This window comes from Lissotriton helveticus, chromosome 10, assembly GCF_964261635.1.
Source record: "Lissotriton helveticus chromosome 10, aLisHel1.1, whole genome shotgun sequence".
Taxonomy (NCBI): Eukaryota; Metazoa; Chordata; class Amphibia; order Caudata; family Salamandridae; genus Lissotriton; species Lissotriton helveticus.
The window spans coordinates 343,953,945-343,966,482 of record NC_136071.1 but is presented as its reverse complement, the minus strand read 5'-3'; the positions used below and the strand labels follow the sequence as shown (position 1 = coordinate 343,966,482).

At 45.7% G+C, this 12,538-nt stretch overlaps 1 protein-coding gene across 1 annotated transcript in view; it reads left to right on the top strand.

Moving 5' to 3' along the window:
* The window catches only part of DHX30 (DExH-box helicase 30), a 658,531-nt gene that overhangs the window by 228,434 nt on the left and 417,559 nt on the right, over window positions 1-12,538 (top strand). The window contains exon 7 of the mRNA XM_078662529.1: window positions 9,659-9,811. Coding sequence (XP_078518655.1) covers window positions 9,659-9,811 — 153 coding nt within the window. The remainder of the gene's footprint in view (window positions 1-9,658; window positions 9,812-12,538) is intronic.

Here is a 12,538-nt window from a genome sequence, read left to right as displayed (position 1 = left end):
ACTCTGACTCTATCCAGCCAGGTGCGAACCCACAGACGCCTCTATCCTATTTACCCGGGGTATTTTAAGGAACCTGTAATAACCAAGGCTTTAAAAGCAAGTACGGAATCTTATATCGCCGAAAATGAGTGCTCGGTTGCCTCACATGTAACATTCTGGGAGGCCTACAAAACGGTCCTTCGCGGGCAGGCGATATCGGCTATCGCACAACATAAACGCACGCAAAGCAGGGAGCTATCAGACCTGGAAGACCGACTCGCCGATGCGACTCGGGCGCATGAAAGTGACCCGAGTGAGGACACACTTCACACGCTCCGGCTGAGTCAGCAGAGACACGCCGATCACCAGCGACGTATCGTGTTGGGTGGGATGGCGGCAACGGCAAGTAGAGTATATGACGTGGGCGATAAGGCAGGCAAACTCTTGGTATGGCTGGAGAGGAAACGTGGAGATCAGAGGGCCATACTACAACTCAGGGACTCGAGGGGGGTGTTGCAGACTAGGCCTGACCGAATAGTGGAACTCCTCGCGGACCACTTTGAATCTGTTTATTCCCCCGAAACTGCAGTTTCGCGCGAATTGGTGGATGGATCGCTCGTGGGGGTACCGACTCGTACTCTCCTCCCGGACGCCAGGGACGAACTTGAATCGGAACTGACGTCAGATGAAATACGGATAGCCATAGCAGCGTTGCGCCCAGGGAAAGCATTGGGTCCCAACGGCGTGCCGATTGAATGGTACAAAATTATGTCCGACACTTTCCACTCCCCTACTCGAAATGTACAGGGAAAGCCGGGAACGGGGGATCTTGCCCTTTGACCAGCGCATGGCCACCATAGTGGCGATTCCGAAGCCTGGCAAACCTCCTGAGGACTGCAGCTCATACCGCCCTATATCGCTCCTCAACGCTGAAAATAAAATTCTGGCGAAATTACTGGCCGCTAGACTGCTGCCGCACCTGCGACACCTAATTCATCCGGATCAGTCTGGCTTTATGCCGCATCGGAGCACGGCGCTGAATCTGAGAAGATTGCACGGAGTGCTGGCACGCGCCCCACGATTGACGGAGCCAGCAGCGGTGCTCTCGTTGGATGCCCGAATGGCGTTCGACTTGGTAGAGTGGCGATATCTTTTCGCTGTCCTGGAACATATGGGATTTGGCCCCGGCTTCATCTCATGGATCAGGTTGTTATACACCGAGCCCGTTGCGAGAGTGACGGCCAATGGGTGTATCTCGCGGGAGTTCCCACTAGCAAGAGGCACAAGGCAGGGATGCCCGCTTTCGCCGCTGCTCTTTGCATTAGTGTTGGAGCCCCTGGCCACCATTCTCCGCTCCACTCACTTGCTGAAGGGCATACAGTGGGGCGACGGTTGGGAGGACAGGGTCTCCTTGTATGCGGATGATATGCTGGTCTACCTCATGGACCTAAACGCTGGCATTCCGATCCTGTTGGCCCTCTGTGAGACCCATGGTGCTGCATCAGGGTATAAACTAAACTGGTCCAAGTCCGTGCTGTTCATGATCCGGGGTGACCCCCCGGTGTTGCCTGATGGGTGCCAGTTGATCATAGAAACTCGTACCTTCAGATACCTGGGAATCCAAATCGCGCAGGACTCTGAGACATTTTTAGAGCTCAACCTGGTTCCCTTGATGACTAGACTGAGGGCGGATGTGCGCCATTGGAAGGCCCTCCCCCTGACATTACTGGGTAGGGCGGCGCTATTTAAAATGCTGGCACTACCTCGCTTTCTATATGTCCTGGAAAACACCCCGACGGCGGTCCCAGCGTTGTTCTTCCGCCAGGTGATGGCACAACTGACCACATTGCTTTGGAGTGGCAAGCCGGCCAGGGTGGCACAGCTGAAATTAATTAGAGATTGGTATAGCGGGGGGATAGCGCTCCCGAGCCTTGAACTGTACTATTGGGCGGCGCACCTTAAGGTGATCAACCAATGGATTCATGGTGCCCATGATGACCCGGCGTATATGGCTGATAGAAGGCAATTAGGTACGGCTACCCTCCTAGCACCGCTCTATAATAAGGGATTGGTCGGGAAGCTGGAAGGCCCGACAAAGCACACGGTGACTATCTGGCATAAGGCACAGAGGCGGCTTGGATGGGAGGGGGTGATTACCAGACTCACACCACTATGGGACTCCAGGGCATTCGGTATTTTACGTAACAGTAAAGGGTTTGATCGGTGGGACACCATCGGGATATCCACGGTGGGCGATCTCTGGTCGGGAGGCGCAGTACTCTCTTTCGACTCGCTGAGGACACAGTATGACCTGGGAGTGACTGAAACGTACAGATATGTACAAATTAGACACGCACTCATGTCTGTGTTGGAAGTCGGGGCGCTGATCCCGGAGTCGGCTCCGTTAGAGGACCGACTGCTAACGGACTATATGGAGACGAGAGCTACCTCCCTCACGTATCGTAAACTGTTGAACAATTTGCCAGATCCGCTGGGGCGCCTGAAGGAAAAGTGGATGGAGGAGCTGGGGGATCTGGATGAGTCGGAGTGGAACGAGGCGCTGGCGTCACCCAGAGAGGCAGGCATATCCATGCGATTTCGATTGGTCCAATTCAAAATTTTACACAGAGTTTACTACACCCGCACAACACTCTATAACATACACAGGGCGGACCATCCCTATTGCTTACGCAACTGTGGGGAAGAGGGTACACTGTTCCATACATTATGGGAATGTCCCACTTTACAAACTTACTGGAGACGCGTAGCGCGCACGATCAGCCAGACGCTGGACACCCCTTTCACACCTACCCCTCGGGTATGCATACTACATGTGTGGGGCCCGACAGATCTATCACTACATGGGAAGCGTTGGGTGGTGATTGGTGTGATGCTGGCGAAGCGTGATATAGCACAGAACTGGGGGGCGCCGACCACTCCGACGCTGTCGCAGTGGTGCAAGAACATGGATATGCTTATGTTGAGGGAACGGGAGGTCTATAAACAGAGACTCAACCCGCGCAAGTGGAATAAAATATGGACGCCATGGAACTCATATAGAGGGGATATTTGTGAGCCGTTACCGGAAGATGAGGATGCTGATAGTTCTGGGGAGGAGGATGAATTGGACTAATGTGACGACATCTGGGGTGGACGTTGATGCGGGGGGTGCATGGGAAATAGAACCGGGTCTCATGAGCGGACTAGCTATGGTCCAAACCTACAGTAATGTACGCATAAGCTCTACTCACACTGATAATATGATTGTCAGATGATACGGTTGTTATGCTTGACCCTTTATGTAGTATGTTCAGAGTTGGGGTGAAAAGAAAATTTGAAAAGTTGCTCCACTGAATGAATGCAGCTGAATGTTGAAGCTGCGATGTTATGATGATGCTTATTACTGCTAATTTGTGAAGGCAACAATAAAAACAAATTTTCAAAAAAAAAAAGAAAAGGCAGATTTTGTACAACAGTTCACTCTCTATTTACTTTTTATTCACACAAGTGTTGAACTGTTTAACAACAGAATTGACGTTGATCTTCTGCAGTGTTAAATTCTTACTGGTCTTTATGAATTGAGATGTCACTAATCTTCTCAGTTATTTAATCCCACCCTTCTTTCTATGGAAGGATCCACCCTACACTGGCATTCCTAGTATGAACAATGAATTTGTATGGCTGCACAAACACCACTCTTCTTCCCAACCTGATGTAACTAACTACAGACCTCTACAGGTCTACAAGCATACCATTCTGTTCTTACCTGCTTTCTTCTTAACACAACAGAAATGTGTGTAATAATTAGCAGAAATATATATTTCTCTGAAGAAGCACAAATATTATACTGTTAAAATCTTAGCCAAATCTGCAGGAATCTGTCACAATGGGCACCAGTGAAATGTGATCCAAGTGACCCCCATCACAGATTCACTAATTGTTTACATGCCTACATAGCTAATGAAAGCTATAAAGCGATAATCGCTTGGCAAGTCACTCAAATCAGCATAGTTGCATGAGCAGGAGTTAAGAAGCAGCTGTTACATGAAGAGTTTTGTAGTGACAAACTACAACCAGAAATTAACAGGCATAACTACAAGGCACACATCGGAAACAAGCGAGCAAACGCACACTACTGCCGCAGAGCTTAAATAAAATGGAAGCAGCTGTAACCCACAAGACAAATAACTGCAATGTTGTTAAAGAAGAGCATTGATTAAGATAGAAAAACGTAAGATCTAATTGTTGCCTTAGTAGAATGGGTCTGTCTGGGTTGAGATCTTTGGCTAATAACGCCAGACAAGGTGCCAATGGTTGGTTGAAAAAAATAGATAGTTTATTGTATCACAACATCCGAGCATACCTGTCTTATCTCGGTTTCTTCTGGTCTTCTTGAATGTTAACACACATATGTGTCTCTGTCACTATATATTTGTCTTCCTGTGCCCCATCTCTATATCTCAGTCTTCCTCCCTGCCTAGAGGTGGCTACCTTTTTATTGTGATTGTGACACACACTTCCATTTTAATTTGAAAATCCCAGCCTAACATATTTTTTTCTCCGCTCTCTCTCTCCGAGTTTGCTTCTGGGTTGCCTCCGTCTTTATTTTTTAAGTGTGTCCCAGTCCATGTTGCAGGGCCTTTGAAATAGGGTCTTGCAGAATCATGATCACTGACACAGCACTAGTTCACTTGCATGTATGCAAGCCCTAGCCCTTGAGAATGCCAGGTTTTTGCTGCTATTTTGCGTTCTAAAAATGATTAAATGCAACAGGCAGTGGTCTGTGCTAATCCCAAACTTACTCGCAGTGGTACCCACTGCCCTCACTGAGAGTTAGCAATTGAGGCCGTCTTGGAGCAGTCACACAAGCAGCCTTGGGTTGGATTTAAAATTAATGTAGCCTACAATATGCTTCCCTAGGATAGCAAAGAATCAATATCTGTCCCCCATCACCCCAAACACGGTCTTTTCCTTGAAGTCTGATGCCTTATCCTCACTACACACAAGCTCCGGTCCGATCGGCACATCGATAAGGGTAGTTCCCTTTGCAGTGGCCCATCTTGGCATACCTCATTGCACACGCGCTCTGTTCCCGATTGGCACAGTGATATCCACAATGCACTTTACAGTGACCCTCAGCTGGCATCAGCGGGTTGCCAACTTTTTCCTGCACACGGCAACGATCTGTTGGGTGCAGCAGCCGTTCCGCAGTCCACGCACTGGGAATCCACTCAACAGGATTCCCCACTGGACCGTGCTCCCACCAACACTCTCCTCTTCCTTACAGGGCGTAATGATCTTTGCAAGCAGGCAGGCACTGGTGCTCCTGGGCTGGTGCTCCTAAATTCCCTGGGAGATGTCTCCTCACCCAGCAGAGAGACTGGGAGACCCCCAGTCCTGGTTACTGACAGAAGACCTGCAGAGCTTCTCCTCTTCACACAGCCCGACTGGCTGCTTAACAGTGGACAATGTTTTGGGGTATCAGCCTCCCCTTCTTATATTCCACTTCCAGACACCAAATATGATTGAGTCTGAGTCTTTGACGCTTATATTAGAAGTCTTCTTTTTGGAATTGCCCAGTCCTCTTCCTCTTGAAAGCAGTCTATCGCAATAGGAACAACTCCAAAGTTGATAGCCCCACAACACAGGCCATGGGAGTGACGATCTTTCACACTGGATGTCAGCTATAGGTGCTGTGTATCAAAAGATTAGCTTAGGGCCTCTGCCCTACTTTTTATGATTCCCTTATCAGCCCCATCTCCTTCTTGAGATTTGGCCAGGCCCATTAGTTATTAGCTCTTTGTGAACCAGAGAGCACTTTTTGAAGTGTACAGGTGAAGCTTGGCTCTCCCCTCTTCGTGTTTCTCACCCAGTTTTCAGGAACGCAGCAATACACAAATCTGTCTCAGGAGTGGGGCGGGGGGTTCTCTACCTCCATGTTTCACCTTGTAGACTTGAGTCTCCCAAAAAGGAACCCATAGTCTGCCATGTATTGTGCCATTTACAGGCACAATACAAGGCAGACTTTGGGTGTGTATATTTTATATATACACACACTGTACAGCACTGTATCCTTCCTGTACTGTACCATTCACAAGCAAACATAAAACTAGCACATACACTTACCATGTATATACTGCTCAGTGCTATACCATTCATGTATTGTGCTACTCACAGGCACACATGCATCTACCAGGCACTCACTGCACAACAGTGCATTTTACCTGTATTGTGCCCTTCTCATGCACCCCTATACCCAGGGTAGGTACACCACTCTTGCGCTATGAAGCACTTCACAACCACCCGATGTATGCCAAGGGGTGAGTTAAGCACACAGCAGCAGAACTTTGAATGAGGAGCATTTAGGCCTCCCTCCAGTGACAGTTTAACAAGGACCCGTTCACTCATACTGATCCTTGCACTGTATACTGCTACCACCGCACTAATGCTGCTTAACTCCTGATAAACGCAGTAGCCTTTCACCACAATAAGGGTAGCACTTTAGGCACCCCTCCTAGTCCAACAGGACCGCAGTGCGTGAGTCAGGCCTATGTCATGGTGCACACGCTTGTGTATGACCACATAATCAACATCAGGGATCCAGACATCAGTACAGTTGGGGCACTCGGAGCAGGGGAGCTCATCCATTATCATGCGAGGGACTTTGCTGTCCCAACAGAAGTTGTCTATTGTAACCCATATACAAGCATGAGCTGAGGCTGAGGGGCGCGAGACCAAACTCCCCAATAGTAGAACTTTCCAAATTGGGGTCAACCCATCAGACTTATAAACTCTGAACACAGTATAACAGTAATACATTACACAATTGCACATAAAAGAAATGGAAATCTAGAGAAGAATGTTGAGATATATATTTGAAATATGTGCACAAAAGCAATGTAGTTCTAGAACAAAATGGAAGGGCAAGGCATAGAAAAGTTTTACTAAATAAACTGCTCATCACTACTGTGGAAATGCACAACAAGCATTGGCATAGCCAATAGGCCTCGCCTTTGGAGCCTTATAAGTATTTAGTTATGCAGTACAATATCCTTGGTGCAACAACATCAACTGTTGCGTGGCTAAACACTTATAAGGTCCCAAAGGCGAGACCTATTGGCTATGCCAATGCTTGTTTAATCTGTCCATCCTCCCTTTCACTCACCCTTAGTGGGTGAGTGAAAGGGAGGATGGACAGAGGGATTGACAGTGTGGGTGGATGGAAGGATGGATGAGGGAAAGGATGGATGAGTGAAAAGATAATTGGAAGAACGGGTGGATAAGAAACAGGTTGGTGAGTGAAACGGAGGATGGATGGATTATTGGATAAATGAAAGGGTGGATGAATGAATGAAAAAGGATTGAGTGAAAGGGTGGATGGATGGTTGAGTGATTGGGTGGAAGGAAGAGCAAAAGGATGGATGAATTAAATGGCGAGTGAAAGAATGGGTGATGAAAGAGAGAAATGAAAAATGGCTAGATTGAGTGAAAGGATGGATGAGTGAAAGGGTGGATGACGTGAAGGATGATTGAAAGGATGGACGGCTGGATAGATGGATGGATAGGTTTGGAGATGGATGCATAGGTGTGAATATGGATGGACAGAAGGACGGAATGGTGAAAGACTGAATTATAGATTAAAGAATTAATGACAACAGATTGTAAAATGAAATTGTGGATATCAGCAGGTGAATGAATGAATGGATAGATGCTTGGATGGACGACAAGAGAGCTCTTCTGGGGATGATCGTAATTACTTGTTTTGTTTGCTTAATGCCATAACAGCCTTGGTTGAAAGTGGGGGATATTTGAATTGTCTGGCTACTTCCTTGGCTAAAGCCGTCTGTTGGCAAGACCTAAACAGGACCCCTCGGATTAGACTGGCTGCTGCCACCTCTTTCGGAGTGCCCACCACTTTACATTTATGTCAACAAATTCCCGTTTTCAAACATTCATGCAAAAAGTTCTGAGTTTCGTGTACAGCAGTTACGCAGCATCAACATGACAAACCGACGTGGAGAAGGAGCGTGTATGAAAGACACATAGTGGGGTGATGGCATTTTTAAACCTAAATATTCCAAAACATACAAGATGCAGCAGCTTTTCATTTCCTTCACATTTAAATCTAGAGAATCATTAAACTTCTCTTGTGGGCAGGCCTTACATTTAACTCAAAGAAAGCATACTGGGGCAAGGTACTCGTATTCAAAAAGGTTTCAGCCATAATCCTGAAGTCGACGGTGAGTATAGCCCTCTGCAGTTTCTCCAGCAGGCCCTCGTAACAGCGCAGCTTGAAGCACTCGGTCTCTTGCTGGGAGCATCTCTGTGAGAACCAAGGAGAGGCGCCAGTAATGCAAATGGCATGCAGTGGACAACCATTCAAAACAAAGGTCACCTTTTCAATAGAGGGGCTTGGATGAAGAACGTTAGTGGAACTAGAGATTTTCTTAACTAGGCAGTACACCGAAAATAAAATATTAACTTGAGAAGTGCTTCACAAAAAGGGTGGCAATACATTAACTGCAATTCAGCAAGTGTGATAGAGGGAAAATATAAATACAAAATGTAGAAAAGCTTCAGAGGACAGTTATGTAGCGGTAAGAGTACAAGCATGGAGCAAGCATAACCCTGTGTTGTTGCTACAGCAGGCAGTAAAGAGGTGGCTGGGTATGCTCGACATTCCTTATCTCCCAAAATTGCGTCACTGAACTGAAAATTACTCAACCTCCCTGCCCGACCGAGAACAAAAACCCGACCGTTCAAAAAAGAAAGGTCACAGCTTCAAACACCACAAGTGATTCTTCAAAGCAGGGTGCGTGCGTTCCTGAAGAAAGGTTTTCTGAAGCACGCATGGCCATGCTAAAGAACTGAAAATTACTCCGCCTCCCTGCCCGACAGAGAACAAAGACCCGACAGTTCAAAAAAAGAAAGGTCACAGCTTCAAACACCACAAGTGATTCTTCAAAGCAAGGTGCGTGCGTGCACTGGTGTATACATTTGGCTATGTGTGTTTGTGTGTGTGAAAGCACGAACACGAAAGTTAAAGCACATTAGGGAATAAAAAAAACAGATGGCCCCTTAACGCGCCACTGATTGAGTTGCCAAGGGGCATTATGAAAAAAAAACAGATGGCCCCTGAACACGCCACTGATCACAAAACAACAAAAGTGAAAGCTCATTAGAAAAAAAAACAGATGGCCACTGCGTGCGCCGCTGTTTGCTCCCGCAAGGTGGATGCCGCCACATGCACGAGTGTGTGGAAAAGATTTGACCAATTTCTAAAGGTAACCTCCTAGAGCAGCGCATGTGTGCTGCCTAGGCTTGACCTAAAAATGTTTAGGAGTGCAATGAATGTTAAGAAGTATACTTGGGTTAAATGGAGTTTAGAACACATCTCACTGATAGTATCTCATTCCTTTGGAGTGGCACGTTTGCGTTTGTTTGCAGCACTCTCTGAACAACTGGTTAAGGGTCTGTGGAGAAATGGTCTCATTTCGCAGAGAACGTGACTTAACTTGCTACATCTTTCCCCTCATCTAGACCCTGCTTTAGCCCTGGTAATGCTGTGTTTCTTACCCAGTATTGCCACTGACCCGCCACCCTCTTGCTTTACTGCTCCTTTTTCATGCTGTGGCCGAAGTGACCCCATGTCTTGTTTATGTGTATTAATCCCTTTCAGAGCCTCTCATTATTGGACAAAAACAACAAGCCTTTGACCCATGCAATGTACCATCTATCCTCCTTGCGCAAGTTGAACGAGAGGCAAAGGAGACCTAGTCTGTTCCAGGTACCGGAAACCATATTACAGAAGATAGATGACTACTTGTTGCAGGTAAGGACTTTCATATGATTTGATTTTTTTTATCTATAACATGCAACTCCTGCCAATAAGGTGTACTTAGCTTGTATGATACAAACTTCTATAAACCTCCTACAATATGAAGTTCAGACAGCCCACTCACATGTTCCAGATGAGCATTATGTTACATGCATAGTTGTACTGGTTGTTTCGGAGTATCTTATAAACACATAGTGGAGAAGGGCCCAAGGGGAATATAGTTTATAGACCTCAGGGTATCTTGTCCCCCAACTAAACAATGAAACACACGGAAGATACCGAAGGTCTATCGTTACTCCAAACACAATGCAGAGCCTATACAGTGTTCTACACTGGTAACTGGAAAAGCATCTTGTTCTACAGGAGACATACAGAAAAGAAGTGAATATGAAAATAAAGTTCAAAGTAAGAACTCAGTCCAGAAAAAGATTATGAACCCATAGAGAAGTACCCATCAGCCCACTCAATAGTGGAACTTCGTCATCTGGGATTTTTTGTTTGAAAAATTGGTGTCCAATATGCCTTTCATCAGATGTCTCTTGAGGCTAGCTTAGGACCCAATGGTTGAACCCTCAACCAAAGCAGATGACAGAGTATGAAGGCTGACAAGGCTTAGTTGCAGTGCTTAGAAAAAGTGTAAGAGAAGAAAATAGTATTCAACGTGATTAAAAATACCTATCTTCATGTCAATAGAAAAACTTTATTATATGTGCCCATCAAGATGGTATTGTTAAAAGCAGAGTGAAAATAGCAGTGAAAATATTTGCTATTTACCAAGGATGTTTAATCGGTCAACATGTTTCAGCCTCTCCAGGCTTTCGTCAGGACCTGTGATTCACTACTGCAACACTTACTTTTTGTGCTGTGAAGGACAGACTATAGATATTCTTTAAATATATGTATCATCTCCTGTAAAACAACATAAACACAGAAAAACGAAAAAAAACATACAGCAACCAGTTACGGTGATTTCCACAACAATCGTTGGTTAGTGTTTTACATACATATACATTTTATTGTATGTTTTATAACTTACCCAATATTATGGGATGAAGGACCTCACCTCACCTGGCAACGGCTCAGGATAAGGAGGCCACGCACTATAGAAGATTAAAAAAGGGTGGTATATTTTAGTTCATCTTATTAATTATTTGAGTTCATCTCATAGTTTGGAAAGGAGTATCCAAATTCCGTTCTAGTAAAGACACAAAAATGGCAAAGAAGAAGGCCAAAGCATAGATGACTTTTCTGGGAAGGTATTTCTATCAAAAACTCACTCCTGATCATTCATGATCATCCGAAGTGGCAGACATGTAACTGTCTACCCTGAGTATTAATGACACATATCTATTCTAATATACATTTCATTCCCGCTCAGGCTAAGAAAACAGGCCAGTAAATCAGGCAATTTTCTGGCTCTAAACAGGTCTATTTCAATACTCTATCCCCATTTTAAATCATAGCACGTGCTCAGCCGGTATTCTGGGCAGAGACTCCCAAGCACAACCCACCGCCGCCTGGAGCACACTCACCTCTCCGTCGTTACCTCGTGCTTCACCGAGCCGAGGGGGAGGTGATGGCCCAGTGCGGTGCGCTCGTTTAATAACACGGCCTGCGGACCTGAGAGAGAGCTGTACGTCCTTGCAATCCGATAGGCTCATGTATTGAGCCAATCGGAAAGTGCCTATCGACAACTCTGAATACTACTCATTGGTCGTACTTGACTTCCTGTTCAGCCGGTTGTCATGTTATTTTTGCGGAACGCTGCGGACCTGAGAGAGAGCTCAATGTCCTTGCGATCCGATAGGCTCATGTGTTGAGCCAATCGGAAAGTGCCTATCGACAGCTCTGAATACTAGTCATTGGTCGTACTTGACTTCCTGTTCAGCCAGTTGTCATGTTCGTTATGCGGCTCGATTGTAAACAGGAAACGAATCTCAGGGCCAATGACAGACAATTTGTACATGTGTTTTATACTCTAAAGTCTCAGCGCTCGTTTCCAGAAAAGCCCGAAATGGCATAAAAAAATTCCATGCTTGGCTGTGTTCTGAGATTTATTGTGACGAGACCATGATTTTATAAACTGGAATGAGTGTTGGAATCCAGTTATGAGGTGGCAATCCATTATATATAGAGCTAATTCATTAGACCGCTATGTTGATAGGGTATAAATTCTTATTGTGTTGTGTTAGATCATTCAATTTATATTTGTTTATCTATATCATTTTAGTAATGCAAAAGTGCCCTAATTATAAAAAGAGCCAAAATATAAACAGAATGAAAAAAGGCATCACCCTTAGATAGCTTCAGCTGTTTGCTGGGGGTAGTATGTTTACAATTGTTTGCACACACGTGTTTCAATAAGGAAGTGAGACTACCCGCATGACTCATAAACAGAAAACAGGGAGGAACAAATCCATTTTATGGCATAGTTCAGCCGGCATGTGTCTTAGTTGTAGAGCCAGACCTAGCTGTTAATGGAGGTGCCATGGATTGTGTTCTGTATCTAGGGCAAAATTACAGCTGTATCCAAGGGATATCGTCGTTCAACCCTTCTGTGTCACATTTCAATTTGTGAACCCATCTCTGTTCCTTTCTTAGTAGAAAATGGGATACATTAGTGACGTGTTGAGGTATGTAGGGTTGTTCCAGAACCACCCATAGTATCTCATCTGCTTGATGTTTGGCGGTGAGGAAATGGGAAGTCCGGCGAGTCGCCTG